A 17,774-nucleotide genomic window follows, 5' to 3' on the forward strand; every position below is an offset into this window, starting at 1 on the left:
GAATTTATTTAATTTGCTAAATGTGATGTGAGGCACAACCTGACATTCCTTTAGACTATGGGCTTCATGTCTTGGTGTAAAAAAAACTCATAGACTACAACAGATAAAATATAACATGCTCTGCCCTATCTTGAGTAAAGCATGCAAATAATACTTTTATTTACATGAATATAAACTTTTTCTTGAATAATAACTATTCTTATCAATCAGGGCCCTGCTCCGGACCACCTCTACTCTTATATCCTAAACCCAGTATTTGGTAGGCTATACTTTATTTGTATGGTCCCAGAGTTTCCTTGTGTGTTCAACTACTGTATCAGCAAACATTTAAAAAACTATCCAGTATCCATTAATCCTAACCCTAATCCAAATCTTAATTTATCTGTTGAAGAGTTGCAGTCATTTGAGCATAATGAATAATCTGTTCCTCAAAATAATGTCCCCTGTATGTACATGTATGGTGAAAACTAAGTGTGACTGAGTGACTGACTGACTGACTAATTCACTGTCACTCAGTGGGCACATCAGAAACAGTGAGAAATTAGTGACCAGGAAAACTGGGAGCCTACGCAGGAGGCTCTAGGAGATGTGTTGGTATCTCTTCTGGGTCGAGTGGTCTCCAGCTTTCTATTATCAATGAGCATATGGCACTTTACTGATGCAGGGATTTGACACACACTGGGCCCACCTCTTTACTGAAGATGAATGCACGTCACTGTACTGTGATAAAAGTCACAGTAGCCATACCATAAAGAAAATAAACCCTCTCAGAAAAAAGAGATATAGAACTAGGCTTCTCTAGAACCAGGAACCCTCTGTAAAAAAGTTCAGAAGAATTCTTTTCAGGTCAGACTGAACTATTTGAGCTTCAATAATGCACCTTTTACAGAGTATAACCCCAGAAGGCTTCCAAATGAACTGTAAGGTTTCTATCTGGAAAACCTTCTAGGGACAAACAGTTCCACAAGGCGCTCTTTATTTCTGAGTGTATGAATTGAATTGAAACCTTTCAATTTCAGTTTAGCATCTATGCCCAGTTTATACACTTCAAAGTTGCTCTTGCGCAAATAAAAATCAAAGTAATAGTTTTCCTGGCTATGCTTTCTGTTGTTCAATAGTCATCTAGCGTTGCTCTCTTCTCTTTTCCTCTACACCTCTATTTCTCTGCCACCACAGTGGATCAAAGTATCCTCAATGTATAGCGGCTCATTGGCACTGGTCAGACGGTTCTCTTTCGCCTGCTTGAAGATTATCTGGGAATGGGAAAGAAAGAGAGAGAGGGAGAGTCTCTGCCATTTATTCCAAGTCTAGATCTTCACAAATGTCCAGGACAGAGTTAGGGTAGCACAGCAGCACAGTACGATTCTTTAGTAGCCTATGATCATTCAGGACAGCACGTAGTACAGTAAGTCTCAGGCCTACTATAACCAGCCCACGCATGATCAGGACTAGCCTATACACAATAATACATGTCCAAAACCGCACAAAAGTGCTATATACATATAAACTGATTAATCATGATTAAATATCGATTGTCTGATTGATCATAAAAACCTGGTATGCCCCCCTCCCCCTCGGTTTACAGCAGCACCCTTAATGGGCTACAAACTACATTTCCCATGATTCCATTCACGGGACGTAAATACGAAGAAGCGGGTAGGTAGGTAGCTATAGATGATCACAGACATGTGCTGTCTCGAACAACAAGAAGCGTTGTACGTAAACATAACTTCTCATTGCAGTTTCAATAATCGATGTTGGAATAGTCTCATAGTGAAATTTGTATTGCATTTACTGTAGCATGAATATAGCTGCTATCACACTAGCTAGTTCACGTTATCTTAGCTAGTTAGCTTGCCCTATAGCCAAAGGCAGATTCGACTGAACTAACGCTAGTGCAGTAGCTCTACTATTGTCAAACAGCAATCTATCGGTATTGCTATTTCTTCCTCTGTTGTGCTCGATAGTTGTGTTAGGGGTTTTAGCTTGCTATTTTGTCTGTATTGTCATTATTTGTCATTATTCTTTCTGCAACATCAGTCTAAATTCTCATTGTTGTAGTCGGTGTGCTATGCTAAGACAGCAGTGAACCAGGTTGAGTGTGAAAGCCCGGCAGAATGATTTTCTTTTTGAGGTAAACTTGAACTCATCATTATCTCATTTGTTTACAGAGTCCATCTCCAAGGGGGATGCCATCAACACATCAGACTGTGACTAGGCGGCCGACGGCATTCACATTTCAACACTATTGAACACAACAGTCCGATCAAAGGACAGAAGAGAAGATGCCCTACCACTGTGTGGCCTACGGGTGTGGCAGGACTGCAGAGGACGGCGTCACTCTCTACCGGTTCCCCAAGGATCCGGAGGAATTCCGGAAATGGGAGAAGCAGGTGCAGCGTACCCGGAGCCACTGGATGGCCATGCACACCTCTCACCTGTGCAGCGAACACTTCGGGAAAGAGTACTTCGAACAGAAGCAGCCCTTCCCCGTACTGAAGTCCCTGGCGGCCAAAGGTTCTCTCAAGCTGAAGCCCGGGGCGGTGCCTACGGTGTTCATCCGCCCGCCCTGCTCCACCTGCGAGGGCGGCGGCTGCAACTCCTGCCTCCCCAAGTCCCAGAGGAAGGGCATCCCTGTGGTGCCCATGGAATGTGACATGGTGGGTCAGGGTCACCACTCCGGGCTCAGTTCAGCTCAGTATATCATCATTTGTCTCCGCAGTTAGAAAGGAACTGGGAAGGGAAGGACACCTGGAGAAATAAGACAGACTACTGACATGACTCTCTTTGAGCTGCAACAAGCCTCATGAATGCGCTGATAAAACCTCTGTTTCTGATTGTGTGTGTGTCTCCACCTGTCTCACTCTCTTCGTGTCTCCCTCTGTTCCCCTCTCACCAACCCTCCTTCCCTCTCTCCCATCCTCGTTCCTCTGAAACAGGAAGAGCAGCTTGGAGGGGCTCCCGTGGATTTTGACGACGCAGACGGAGAGGAGCAGGACGATGAGGAGGAGGAGGAGGAGGAAGAAGAGGAGGAGGACGACGAAGAGGAGGAGATGGACGAGTCCAGTGGAGAAGTGAGATACTCCAAGGCCAAGGATGACGAACCGGGTGAGGGAGAAGAGGAGGGATGTACGGTTAAGCTCACGAGGTCCTCCAGAGCAAACTCTGGAGATCTGACCACATATTGCCTGATGTCATTGGCATTTTGTTTTGAATGGCCCCGTCAAGCTCTGTATGTAGCACATTTCATACACAGTGCAATGGAGATAGAGATGTGTGTAACACGTGTGTGTGTGTGTGTCCTGGTCTATCCCCAGCGGTGTGCGAGATGTGTGGCGTCAGCGGCGTCAGAGGCAACTTCTACTCCAAGACCAAGCGCTTCTGCAGCGTGTCCTGCTCACGCTCCTACTCCTCCAACTCCAAGAAGACCTCCATTCTTGCTCGGCTACAGGTGGGACCGGTCTCCCCCATCCCTCCAACCTCCCCCCTCCGTCCCCCTCACTCCATCCTCCTATCCCTCCATCCCTCTATCCCTCCATCCCCCTATCCCTCCATCCCCCTATCCCTCCATCCCCCTATCCCTCCCTCTGTGGTTTTTGAATAAATGCTCTTTCCAAGAGTGGGGACCCTGGAAGGGTCCACTGTGATGTTGGAGCTGCAGGAGGAGTTGTCCCTCTAATGCTACGTTCACACTGGGCGCGGCGAGAAAATTTGCGCCGCCCAGTTTGCCCTAATCTCGCCGCGGGATCGATGGGTTGCCGTGCGAATCCGCCGCAGAAAGTTAAAAAAATTGAACTTTTGCGAAAGTCGCTGCACGGCGAATCCTGGCCGCCGCGCCGCCGGGTTCGCCTGATTCGCGCCACCGGTGCCGCCCGCTGCCCAGTTCACGCGAATTGTATTGACTTTCTATGTAAACTCACCGCGAGGCCGGAAAAAAATCGCACCCGGTGTGAACACAGCATAAGGCAGGACTGACTAAAGATAATATTCAGGCTGGAATTCAGTGTACAGGGATGATGATGATGATGATGGGCAGTATGTCTCAGAAGCTGTCTGGAGGCCAGTGCTCTCCCGTAGGTCTCATGGACTTGTCTTCGTCCCCCCAGGGAAAGCCCCCCACCAAGAAGGCTACAGTGCTGAATAAGACACCCTGGTCTACACCTGCAGGGCCGCAGGACAACACTCCTATTGAACCGGAAGGTGCACACACACACACACACACACACACACACACACAGGGTGAGTACACACTCATTCCTCACTCACACACTGTATTGCGCCTGCCCTCCAGGTTTTGACTGGGGCTCTTACCTGGAGAAGATGGGCCATCTGGCCGCCACCGTTTCTTCCTTCAGACACGTGAGTTTCGGCGTGTCCGACTCCCATTCCACATGCCTTACTGCACCCAGCACCACCCTCCACCTGGTCCTATACTACCCTCACGCATTGAACTGAAGAACGGCTGTGTCTCTTCTCTGTCTGCTATGGGATATAACTGGCTATTTGCCCCACTAATCTCACCCACCCCGCCCTCTCTCACCCTGCCCTTCTGCCATCTCTCAACCTGCCCCACCCCACCCTCCTGTCCCTGCCTCACCCCCACTGCTGCCCCCTGTTGCCCCCCCTCTACACAGGCGCCCCTATGTGCCCAGTGGGATGACATTGCGGTGGGTTTGAAGGTGGAGGTTCTAAACACCAACGCAGTTCTACCCAGTAAGGTCTACTGGATCGCCACCATCATCAGGATCGCAGGTCTGTTTAGGATCCCAGATTTCTGGAAAGTTCCTCTGGTCATAACGCTGCTACTTTTCTCTGCTATTGCTGGAACTATGTCTCAGATTCTCTCTCAGGCACAGTTACTCTCTTTAGACTCAGCATTGGCCACCTTTCTCTTCTCCCCTGTCCTGTCCTGTGTTCATCTGTCATCTCATCCCGTTCTCTCCTCCATTCTAACCCTGCAGGCTACAAGGCTCTGTTGAGGTACGAGGGCTTCGAGACGGACAGCAGCTATGACTTCTGGTGCAGCTTGGGTTCTGGGGACATGAACCCTATAGGCTGGTGCGCCATGACGGGCAAGCTGCTGGTGCCTCCGCAGGGTAAGGACACACACACACATACAGTACGCACACATTCTCATAAACAAACCGAGAAAGGGCTTTCTGCCATAGACACACACACAAACAAACACACAAACAAACACTAATGTCCAACTGTGTGTGTGTGTGTGTGTGTGTGTGTGTGTGTGTGTGTGTCGTGTGTAGGGTTGCAGCATGACATTCCCGACTGGAAGAAGTACCTGATGGAGCGGCTGGTTGGAGCAAACACTCTGCCTGTGGACTTCTACCTCAAGGTGCGGTAGACGTGGACCCAGAGCCAGTAGCTTCAAATCAGTGTTCATTTCTCTATTCTCTTGCTTGTGCCCAAAACACCGCCCATCTCTCCTTTTTCACCCCCTCCCCCTCTCTCTCCTTCTCACCACCAGTTGGCGGAGAGTCTGAGGTACTCGTTCCGTACGGGCATGCGCGTGGAAGTGGTGGACCGCACCATGGTGAGCAGGACGCGGGTGGCGGTCATCGACTCTGTGGTCGGGGGCCGCCTCCGTCTGGTCTACGAAGACGGGGGGAAGGAGGACCCAGCGGAGCCCTTCTCCGAGTTCTGGTGCCACATGTGGAGCCCCCTGCTGCACCCAGTGGGCTGGTCCAATAAAGTGGGTCACACCATCAAACCAACAGGTGAAGGACCATACCAACTGCTGAACAGCGGGGCTATGTTATACAATGCAATATTTTATTTTAAGGTCCCCATATAGATGATCTGAAGACAGTTTGAGTGGGTAGTTAGTTGGTAGCTAGTTGGGCATGTTTATATCTGTAATTAGGTTAGGCTGGGTTGGGTTAAGATAAGTTCAGGAATTGAGGTAAATGTTAATGTTAACGTTAGTTAACGCATTTGGGAAGGAGACAGTGTAGCTAAACTGTTTTTCAGCACTTTGAGATTGTCCTTTAGGAGTACTTAAGTACCTTATAAATATAGCAAATTATTATTATTATTACACAGACTACCTATATTAAATTCAATTATTACACTGAGTCTGTTAAATGCAATTATTGTAAGTCGCCTTTGATAAAAGCGTCTGCTACATGACTATAATGTGATGTGTGTATCTGTTTGTTCCCCCCCCTGTCCCAGCCAAGGTTGACACCAGCGCCAGCGGCCATCCAGCGGTGCGGAAGGCTTACTGTGACAGTGGACCCATGCTCTTCAAGAAGGTCAGTGCACAGAGAGATGGATGGATAGATTGAGGGCTATGAAGACTAGCGATGTGCGCAGCGACTATTTTCACTGACGACTAGACAGTGGTTTTGTAACCGATTACACGACTAGGCTAAAAACAGGATTCCCAAGTTTCTACAAGTGCTAGTTAGAAAAATTGAGGATGTTTCTCAAACTATGCAAGCTAAGATGCATGACTATTCTTGATGTTTCCCAACATCTCAGCGGCAGCCAATTTGCACGCGTTGCGCAGGGCTGTCACACACTGTTTTCCAGTGCAAAACAGTAGTTCAGCCTGTCCTTACAGCTTATTACTTAGCAAAGATATCAATGTGATTTATTTTGTTTAATTGAAGAAGAGTAGGCTAGCCTATTCACCTTATTCACCTCAGCTGCCATATTGGTCAGTCTCACGTAATTAGGGGTGCGGATGCGGAAGTGCCCGTTGCCTTCAATGTTAAAGGTTCACTGTAAAAACACCATTTCAAGAACTAGAACTAGAACCAGACTCCGATTGTTTTTCACTGCCGTTGTTTTCGCGTTTGGAAATACATCGGAGTGAATGCAGCTGACTGCTAACTATGGCTCATTCACCTCCATGTATTTCCAAACGCGAAAACAACGGCAGTGAAAAACAGAGTCTGGTAATGATGAGTTTGTAACCCCGATAGTGTATTCAGCCTGTTATTTTGACTATTTCGGTTCTTGAAGTGGTGTTTTTACAGCGAACTTTTAACAACGGGCACTTCCGCATCCGCACCACAGACGGACCAATATGGCTGCCAGGTGAATAAGGCGAATAGTCTGTAATGTTTCAGTAGGCTAAAACTAGATTTCACATAAAGACCGCAGATGTCAGAGAGTGCAATAACGTTCGAAGGCAAATTTATTAAAACATTGGTCCACAAAGAATGATGCAAATAATAAAGTGAAAGAAATAATAGCCTACCGGGCTAAAATAGCCTAGATGAATTTTACATTTATGAAAGTGTTATATATAATGTTTTATATGGACCTGCATGTCTGCAATAAAGTTCCTCTATCTTTCTAACCAACATTCAGCGGAAGCCAATTTTCACTCGTTGTGCATCTCGCTCCAAGTCTGGTTTGGCTATTTAAAACACGGGGTACTTTGTGACAGTTGCTTGGATGTATACTAGTATACATAAACCTATGTTTTGCAAATTTAATGGTCTGCCTCCTTCAGAGTTCAACTCGGCAATTAGGCTGTGAAAGCGAGCGCGCCTCTTGGAATCTAGTCGTAGCCTATTGTTGCACAGATATCCGTCAGGTCTTGACTTTCACAAACCAAATGATTAGGCTACATTAATTAATATGAGCACACTTTAGTGGCAATGTGCCGTGCACCCCTGATCATTGAATGGCATAAGTTAAATTACTATAATATTAAAGACCGCGGATGTCAGACGATAGATTACGTATTAGGTAGGCGCCAAATCCGGAGCTCCCATACAAAAGGAACGCAGCATAAACAATAGGGATTGCGCAGGTAAATGAATGAGGTGACTAATTATTTGTCTTTTTATAAATATTTTTATTTTTTTCTAATTCTATTATATTTCGTTTAATCGACTATTATTTCTTAAACGACTAGCAAAATCTGCACCGTTTAGTCGTTTAAACGACTAGTCGCGCACATCCCTAATGAAGACTAGCCTGTTTTATGAATTACCAGTAGGTAATTCTACTTATTATACTACAAAATACATAATTATACTGTTTGTGTTCACGTGTTCATTTCATTAGTATTACTGTTCTGAAACCATATAATAATACACTTTATTTATGACAACTTTATGACAACTTCATGATAAATAAGCTTAACATAACAATAAATAGCTAACATTATGACGGCTTCTGTTCAATTTATGATACCTTTATGACACCTTATGGCATCCCTGACAATTGTATGACCCTCTTGTGACATAGTCCCAACACCCTTATGACACTGACAGAATATAACAACCTATGACAGCCTTGTGACACCAGCCTCGATCTCTAGTTCCCATGACGCCGTAATAACACCCCTATGACAATTATATGACTACCCTCTACCAACCTAAATACACCCCTATGAGAACCTGATGACAAGCTTCCTGACCCCCCTGTTCCCCTCAGCCCAGGTGTGTGTACATGGAGGGAGGATTCTTCGATGCAGGCATGAAGCTGGAGGCCATTGACCCTCTCAACCTGGGCAACATCTGTGTGGCCACCGTCCAGAAGGTAAACCTGGCCCTGCCTCTCCCTCAGCATGGCTGTAGTTACCACGGCCAGGCCAACAGACAAAAAGTCAAAAAGAGCAGTTGGGATTTTCTCACAGGCGTGTAGACTGGTCCTCTCTATCTCTATGCCTCTGTGACCCTCTCTCCCCCTCCCTCCCTCCTCTCTCACCAGGTTCTGTTGGACGGGTACCTCATGGTGGGTATCGATGGTAACACCTCGCCGGAGGGTTCTGATTTGTTCTGCTACCACGCCTCTTCCCATGCCATCCTGCCTAGGGGCTTCTGCCAGAGGAACAGCATCCCCCTCACCCTCCCACCAGGTACTACTCTACCATGTCACAAGTGTACTACTCTACCATGTCACAAGTGTACTACTCTACCATGTCACAAGTGTGCTACTCTACCATGTCACAAGTGTACTACTCTACCATGTCACAAGTGTACTACTCTACCATGTCACAAGTGTGCTACTCTACCATGTCACAAGTGTGCTACTCTACCATGTCATAAGTGTGCTACTCTACCATGTCACAAGTGTGCTATTCTACCATGTCACAAGTGTGCTACTCTCTCTCTCTCTCTCTCTCTCTCTCTCTCTCTCTCTCTGCATTTCATTGAAAACGTCACAAAGCATTTCCAGTAGGGAGTGGTCACATCTTGACCTCTCGTGTCTGTCCTGTCCTGTGTGCCAGGGTGGGACCAGAAGACATGGACGTGGACCAGCTATCTGGAGAAGACCGGGGCCATAGCAGCACCCGCACACCTGTTCACCACTGTAAGACGAGGCTTCCTAAAAAGCTGCTTCTTTTCTTTTTCTTTTTGAATTCCAACAGTATGGTGATGATTCTGTAGCATAGTGGTGTGTATGTGTGTGTGTATCTGTTTGTCTGTTTATGTCTTCTTTTTTGGTAATGTTTGCTTCCCTGTCTATGTGCGCATCATTGCGCTCCTGTGTGTGTGTGTGTGTGTGTGTGTGTGTGTGTGTGTGTGTGTGTGGGCGCGCGCGTGCACGCACGTACGTACGCGCACCCCCTTTCTCCAGGACTGTGCAGGCCACGGCTTCTGTTCCAACATGAAGCTGGAGGCGGTGGACCTGATGGAGCCGCGCCTGGTGTGTGTGGCCACCGTGAGGCACTGTGTGGGCCGTCTGCTGCTCATCCACTTCGACGGCTGGGAGGAGGAGTTTGACCAGTGGGTGGACGTCCAGTCACCTGACATCTACCCTATAGGGTGGTGCGATATCACTGGCTACGAGCTGCATCCTCCCATCGGCCCAGGTAGAGGTCACACACACTCACACGCACACACACACACACTCGCACGCTAGAGATGCGAATATTGCGGATATATCCGCGACATCCACGGATATCCGCATTCGCGGGTGGATGGGCCAGTAAAAATCAACATTGTGATTTTTTGCGGGTGGATTTGTCAGTTATATTCGTATTTAATAACTACTGTAATTATATATATTATATTATAACAACTGCGAGAAAGCGCGAGACCTGCCAGCAGATCACTCAAATACCCTCGACCACTTCGTCAACCGAGATCCTATAATCTTTACATTGTTTAAGTCAAGAAAATGCGTCTGTATGAAAAGCGAATGAGCATGAACGGCTGGACATAATTTAAATGTAAATACAATAACTTCATGTTTGGCGGGTTGGGTGCGGGTGCGGGTCTTTAAATTTTAGAAGATAATTATGTCGGGTGGGTGGCGGGTGGGTGATTGATGAGTGCACGCGGATTTGGGTGCGCTCAAACTCCATCCGCGCATCTCTATCGCATGCACAGACACATGCACACACACACACACACACACACACACACACACTCTATAACCTATAATCTCACTGTGTCCTCTCCTCTTGTAGATCCTGTTGAAACCCAGGCAAGAAGCCCTGTCAAGAAACACAGGCCTATGGGAAAGAAGAGTAAGTTCTTAACATTATCTCACACACACATGCGCACACACACACTTCACACACACCACACTTCACACACATCTCGAAATCAACATCATCTCCTCGTTCCCTCTCCGTTCTCTCTCCTGACTCTCCCTCCGTTCCAGAGAAGAAGATGGTGAAGAGGAAGCTCGCCAGCCTGATCTCTAAGAACCGCCCTCCAGCCCGTCCCAACCAGCAGGAGCAGCCAGAGCCCGAGACCCCCTCAGAGCCCGAGACCCCCTCAGAGAAGCCCGAGACCCCCTCAGAGCAGCCCGAACCCCCGGGCCCGACGCCTGCCGGCACCGCCCTCCTCCAGCCCAAGACGGAGCCCGAGGAGCAGGAGAGTGAGTGTACAGGACCCCGCCCTGGCTCCTTCATGGCCATTATCCTCCCAACTCACGTTTGCCCTGTTTAGCTGCAGAGCCCATGAAAATATTACCACCATGTCCTCTCATTGCCCAGTAACGCTGCTGTCTGTATGTCTCCCTCTCTCTCTCTCTGTCTCTGTCTCTCTCTCTCCTCTTTCTCTCTCTCTCTCTCTCTCTCAGTCATTGCAGTGCAGGTGAAGGTGGAGGAGGTGGAGATGGAGATGCCCATCGCTCCTCCCCCGGGCACAGCCGTGGTCAAGCAGGAGCACTGGGGGGAGGAGCAAAGGGAGAGGGAGGAAGAGGTGGGACAGAAGAAGAGCGGTGAAGAACAGGCAGAGCAGAGCAGGGATGAACAGAGCGGGGCGGAGGAGGAGAGCCAGACGGAACCTGTGGGGGAGCCAGCTGCAGTGGACCGACCCCAGAACCAGAACCACGACAAGGAGGCCCAGCATCAGGAGGAGATGGAGCTCTGACACTGTGGAGTTAGAGGTTGGACCGAGACGCAGTGTTCTGAGCATTCATACGTGTCCATGATATGGATCCCTCCATCAATGAGAGGGCGTTCTGAGGACGGGTAGTTGGGGACTCCTGCGTTCTGAGGACGGGTAGTTAGGGACTCCTGCGTTCTGAGGACGGGTAGTTGGGGACTCCTGCGTTCTGAGGACGGGTAGTTAGGGACTCCTGCTCTCGTTCCCTTTAGAACGCACCTTGGCTTAATCCTCCTGAGTGATGATGTGGAGCCATTAGAACCCCGAACTCAGAACAGATCAGATCAGGACAGATCTGTACTACCTCAACTCCCCTGGTGGCAGACAGGGCTCAGCAGATGGAATCAAACTTGACTGAGACAGACCTGTTACAGGGACATGATACTGTACCTTCCACCATATACTGACTTTCCTTATGGTAAATTACACCCCTTTACACATTTCTGTTTTTGTATATTGTTTTATTTCTTGTTTTAATATCCAGATTCCAGAGTTTGCTGTTTATATGTACAATCATGGAATAAAATACTTAAATGTCAATAGTTGACACCGGTGTCTTTTTGCTAAACATACTGTAATTTGATTTATATATACTGTTATTTATACTCTGGTTAGTTGCAATGGGAAGCTTCACATTTGACATGACAGGAACCAGACTGGTATGCTGGGATCATGAGAACCAGTGCATGTATAAAGCCACAGTTTGCGTGACTTCGGAGTACCCTAGTGGTTAGGACATTAGCTTTCAGCCATACGATTACTGTTTTTCAAATGAAATGCTACATAGTGACAATTCCTAATTCTAACACAGAAAAATTGGAAGATATGCTTCTCCTCAATGGATAAAGAGTACCAGGAAAGGCCTTATATGATATCTTCATTAAGTGCTTTAACGGAAGTGACTGATCTATAAAGGTACTGTATAAGGAACTGTAGTCTATTTGGACTATAGAATGCAGAAAAGGAAATTGTGACTCAGATATATAGAGATAAATCTAACAAACAAGCATGAACATAGATCAAGCATGAACAACATTAACAGTGTAGCGTATGGTATATGTGACAGCCTCAAGTTCTCAGGCCATCTTGCTCCTCTTGGTGGTCTTCTTGGCCACAGCGGGTCTCGGGATCTGACTCTTACGGGTTTTGGGTTTGGCCTTCACCACCTTGGCGTGGTGGGGGGCGTTGAGGTGGGCTGGTTTGGGCTTGGTTGACTTGGGGGACTTGGAGACCTTGGGAGGGGTGAGGGTGGGGGAGGAGGAGAAGGTGGCGGGCGGGAGGCTCTCGCCCCCTGGGCAGGCCCTGAACACGTGGACGTCTTTGACCCGACGACCCCGCAGCTCAGGGGGGTGGCCACAGGTGGCACGCACCTTCAGGTTGACCTTCTCTATCCACCTGAGGGAGGGTGACGGAAAGAAAGGGTCTGAGAACATCTGTGTAAATGTGTGTGTGCATGCTTGCATGTTTGCGTGTGTAAGTGTCTTACTTGCGCAGCGGCAACAGGGGGCAGTCACACAGCAGAGGGTTGTCCTCCAGATTGATGACCTCCAGGCTGTTGAAGGGGCTGAAGTCGGGCATCTCCTCCAGCTGGTTCCCCTCCAGGTACAGACTCCTCAGCCCGGGGCCCAGCCCTGCCAGGGCGTCTATAGACATCTGGAGGAGAGAGGAAAGGAAGAGGAGAGGACCAATGTCAAGTAGGTGAATATGGACGATAAGATTTCTCCTACAAACAAACCAGCTACTCCTCTCACCTTCTCCAGTCCCATGCCATCCAGATACAGATCCTTCAGCATCCTGGCCGACGGCTGGAAGGCCTGCGAGCCCACCCAGCGGATGGGATTACCCGACAGTCGCAGCTCCCCGATGTTGGCGGCCTTCCCCAGCGCAGCCGTGGGCACCTCCTTCATCCTGTTCCCCCCCAGGTGCAGCGTGTCCAGGTCCAAGGCTTGCTCCAGGGCCCTGGGGGACACGTTGTCGATGACATTGGAGGTGAGATAGAGCCCCCGCAGCTTCTCGGCTCCGGCCAGGACCCCCGGCTCCAGCTTGGCGATGGAGTTGTTCTCCAGGTGCAGGGCCAGGAGGCTGGGCAGGAGATTGAAGGCCCCCTTGGGGAAGGCGGTGAAGCGGTTCTTCTCCAGGTGGAGGTAGGTGAGATGAGGAAGACCCTTGAAGGCTGAGGCGCTGAGGGACGTCAGCTCATTCTCGGACAGGTACAGGTAGACCAGACCCTTCATCCCACTGAAGGCCCCGTCCTCCACCTACAAGGTACAAGTTAATTTAGAGAACATACGTATATACAAGTCAAGTAACGCCATCACAATTGTGGAAAAATACACATATTCAGGAAAAAATGTTATTACATAAAAAATAATAAAAGTTGACGGATTCTTCATTTCACCTCCACAATGCTGCAGCGCTGGAGATGGAGGGAGACCACGTCGGCGACGCCGGGGAAACTGTTGCTAGGGATGTAGTGGAAGGGGTTGCCACGGAGATCGAGCAGGCGGGTGCGGGGGGAGAAGCCGCGCGGGATCTTGGTGTGCCCGCGGTTCTCACACGAGGAGTGATGCATGTCGCCCTGGGAGGCGGGGCAGAGAGAGGGGCAGGAGGGAGGGTGGGACAGGGCGAGAGAGAGGGGGGGGGGGTTGAGTGGGCAGTGGGCGGGGAGCCGGAGAGATGCTTTGATTAAGTATGCCGGCGTAGGACATGAAAGACTGCCGCGTATCTATTTTTGTCGCTGCTCGCCAGAGGGGCAGAACAGACAGTTGGATTCACCGCGTACGAGTCGGAAACACTGCTTTACACCCCCCCCCCCGTTCTGACGAGGGTGTGTCAGGACCCTCCCTGTCCCGCGTTTCACCTCGCAGGCGCAGTTGGCGGGACACTTGACCTTGTTCTCGGGTTCTGGGGTGGGGGGCGGGGTGACCCTGCTCTGCTCCTCGAACTCCGCCTTCAGCATGGCCTCCTGGCTCTGGCAGCGGAGGTCGGGTGGGTGGAGGGTGCCTAGGCTGTCGCCAGAGATGTGGGCGGGGCCCCCGCAGGTGCCCAGCAGCTTGACCTTGCCCCGCAGGGACCACTCCCTCAGCGGACGCAGGTAGCAGTTACAGTAGATGGGGTTGCCTGCCAGGTTGAGACGTGCCAGCTTTGGGGAACCTGTGTGGGGGGGGTAGATGTCAGATGATACTCAAAGTCCTCTGGGGGGGGACACGATCACGGTGTGGTACGATGCGATACGATACAATTCACCGTGGTTTGTGATTTCACACTGTATGATGTGAAACAATCCAAAAGAACCGGCAGGCAGGCCGGGTGAGAGTGAGAGTGCACAGAACCTGCGGAGAAGGGCTGCAGCACGCGCAGCTGGTTGTGGCTGAGGTCCAGGTGGACGAGGTTCGGGGACAGGGACACTGCCGTGTTGGCCAGGTCCTGCAGGGACATGTGGTCCAGGTAGACGTGGGTGACCTTGGCCATGGACACCGTCTCCTCCCCCAGGAAGATCATGGGGTTGTAGCCCATGTCCAGGCGGGTCACCTCGGGGAGTCTGGGAAAGGGAGAGGGAGGGAGGGAGGGAGGGAAGAGAGAGAGAGAGAGAGAGGGAGAGAGAGGAATGAGCATTTGGTAAAAGAATGGTTTGAGGTCCTTTACAGTATTTCCTCAGGTTATACAGTAAGTACTGTAGGTATAGAAGAACAGTGGGTGGGGAACTGTGGAGAAATTCGAGCTAAGCTGACAAAGCTGACAAAAAAGCCTTCAGAAGGCATCAGAAGTGTAGGGATCTATGCCTTACTGTATGTGCCAGTAGGCATGAAGAGGATAAGTTAAGCCTTATATTCCTGAGTTCTGATATGCTCAAAATATATGACAAATATCCAATCTGGATATCCCCGGATACAGACCCCTTTACACCCACTGGTGCCAGTTGGCATGAAGAGGATGAGTTAAGCCTTATGTTGTGAGGATGAGTTAAGCCTTATGTTGTGAGGATGAGTTAAGCCTTATATTGTGAGGATGAGTTAAGCCTTATATTGTGAGGATGAGTTAAGCCTTATGTTGAGAGGATGAGTTAAGCCTTATGTTGTGAGGATGAGTTAAGCCTTGTGTAGTGAGGATAAGTTAAACCTTATGTGCCAGTAGACATTAAGTTTGAGGTTTATCTAAAAAGTGACAGTGCACACTAATAAACACTAGGTAAATGTGCCAGATTTAGACATAAAAGCTCATTTTCACCAGCAGTCCCTGGGCAAGTTCATGGTAAGAACATAAAAGAAGATGTAACTTATACACTAAAATCGACACATAGAATTGAACAACATATAGCAGCAAAGCACACATAACATCAAGCAGCACATAGCAATATCTAAAACACAACGCAGAGAACGCATGACGAGGATAAGTTCAGCATTATGGTAAATGGACTGCACTTATATAGCGCTTTTCCACCTTAGCGGCACTCAAAGCACTTTACAATGGCCTCTCATTCACCCATTCACACACACATTCACACACCAATGGCGGTAGCTGCCATGCAAGGTGCTTACCTGCTCATTGGGAGCAATTTGGGGTTTGGTGTCTTGCTCAAGGACACTTAAACATGTGGACAGTCGGAGCTGGGATTCGAACCACTGACCGTTCGATCATTGAACGACCCGCTCTACCAACTGAGCTACAGCCGCCCCAGCCGTTATGTGCCAGTAGGCATTAATGAGGAGGATAAGTCAAGGAAGCTGGTTAAGAGAAGGTGCTATACGGGATGCTCCTGTCTACCTCGTCATGGTCTCGGTGGGGAAGAACTGCAGCTCGTTGTGGTCGAGGCTGAGGCGTGTGAGGGTGAAGAGGCCGGCGAAGGCCTCGGTGGCCAGGTAGTTGAGGGAGTTGTGGCTGAGACGCAGCCACTTGATGTTCTGCAGGCCCTGGAAGGCCATGTTGGGGATGTAGACCAGCTGGTTGTATGTGAGGGAGAGCAGGTTGAGGAAACCCAGCTGAGAGAAGGCCCCCGGCTGGATCTCCTCCACACGGTTCCTGTCTATCAGGAGCTGCTTCAGGGAGGAGAGGCCGTCGAACGACTCCTGGAGATGGAGGAGACGGGAGGGGAGGGGAGGGGTTGAGGGGGGTGAGGAGAGAGGGATGAAAACGGTAAAGGTGAGAGGGCCTTTAAAAGGTGTCCTCACACGTAAGACCTAGGGGCAAACTCATAAAATAGACATCAAAGAAGCCGCCCCTGACTACTAGTACAGAAATCTGTGTCTGAATCTGACCAGGTAAAGAACCTCTGGTTGAGTCGAGTCTCTCGGGCCGTGAAAGACCTCGGACCGATTCTGACCTGGTAGAGAATATCGATGTTGTTGTTGGCCAGGTTGAGGAAGACGAGGCGCCCCAAGCTGCGGAAGGCGCCCTCCTTCACGGTGCGGATGTTGCAGCGCTGCAGGGTGAGGTGCGTCAGGTATGGCGTGTGTTTGAACGCCCCCGTGGGCAGGGTCTGGATGTCGTTCCCCCTCAGGTCCAACTTCACCGTAATCTGGCAGCGGTGAGAAGGATCACCAAAGTCAAAGACGAGGATCCATTTGAAGGGGAGGAATGGGGTAGAGACTTATTCAGAACAGGCTCAATGACCAGGCTGCAAGCTTGTGTGGCCATACACCATCTATCCATCCATCCGTCCATCCGTCCGTCCATCCGTCCATCCACTAGTTATGTGGAGAAGATATATTTCTTAGAAGTCATTGTAGTGTAATTTACCTCATCTATGGTGGGAGGCACTTCAGTTAGGTTTTTGCTGATGCAGGACACAGTGAGTTGGATCTGGTCGCAGATGCACTGCTGTGGGCATTTGCCCAGGTGCACGCCTGGGACGCCGGAGAACAGCAATACCAGTACTGGCCACAAGACGGCGCGGAAGGCCATGGAATACATCTGGGGACAAAACCGGTTAGAAATTCATAATTTCAGATATAAGCCTACGCGTCAAGTTCTTGATCATCGCACGCCTATTACTTCAGATTGAGAAGAGTTTTTAGTTCGTGCAGCCCTGATATGAAAGACAACTGATTATGATTTCACTATCCCTTTCCTATTCGGATTAATGCTATTTTGGGCTGGTTAGGTGCAAGTCCCTGCTGGTATGCGTCCGTTACAGACGGTCTACATTCCTCCGCTTCATCATCAGCCCGGTGAGATCTGGCGTTGGACTCGAAACGCAGCTTCACCCTGGACTGCCCCCGTGGGCTACTACTACTGACATGCGATGATAAGAGTTGGCACCCGTTGCGCACAGGGTTAAGCCATGGTGAGAATAATAATTGTAGCCAGTTCTCCTAAGAGATGTGATCTTTTATCACCTTGAGTGTCTGATTGTGGGAGACGTTTAGTGAGTCATTTGGATTAATGAATGGCTGAAGTTTATGTGAAATAGACCAGTCAACAGCATCAGCGTTTATCCACAGTTGGCTATCTTCA

The 17,774-nt window shown here is 49.3% G+C and overlaps 2 protein-coding genes across 2 annotated transcripts; one reads left to right on the plus strand and one right to left on the minus strand.

The window, feature by feature from the left end:
- Positions 1-1,666: 1,666 nt before the first annotated feature.
- On the plus strand, positions 1,667-11,306 carry l3mbtl2 (L3MBTL histone methyl-lysine binding protein 2; the record flags this gene model as incomplete). Its single annotated transcript, XM_084456105.1, has 18 exons — positions 1,667-1,715; positions 2,172-2,660; positions 2,940-3,108; positions 3,318-3,451; positions 4,107-4,200; positions 4,292-4,359; positions 4,635-4,752; positions 4,962-5,096; positions 5,262-5,350; positions 5,483-5,732; positions 6,190-6,269; positions 8,413-8,517; positions 8,689-8,836; positions 9,209-9,291; positions 9,559-9,793; positions 10,394-10,453; positions 10,591-10,809; positions 11,014-11,306. Exons 2-18 carry the CDS (start codon positions 2,286-2,288, stop codon positions 11,304-11,306), a joined length of 2,655 nt encoding a protein of 884 aa, XP_084312231.1. The 5' UTR covers positions 1,667-1,715; positions 2,172-2,285.
- Positions 11,307-12,397: 1,091 nt separating this feature from the next.
- Positions 12,398-17,231, minus strand: chadlb (chondroadherin-like b; the record flags this gene model as incomplete). Its single annotated transcript, XM_084456106.1, has 9 exons — positions 12,398-12,716; positions 12,808-12,974; positions 13,073-13,579; positions 13,720-13,899; positions 14,182-14,474; positions 14,654-14,862; positions 16,086-16,387; positions 16,642-16,836; positions 17,058-17,231. 9 exons carry the CDS (start codon positions 17,229-17,231, stop codon positions 12,398-12,400), a joined length of 2,346 nt encoding a protein of 781 aa, XP_084312232.1.
- Positions 17,232-17,774: the final 543 nt, after the last annotated feature.

The sequence above is a fragment of the Borostomias antarcticus genome (genome assembly GCF_949987555.1).
Source record: "Borostomias antarcticus genome assembly, chromosome: 22".
Taxonomy (NCBI): Eukaryota; Metazoa; Chordata; class Actinopteri; order Stomiiformes; family Stomiidae; genus Borostomias; species Borostomias antarcticus.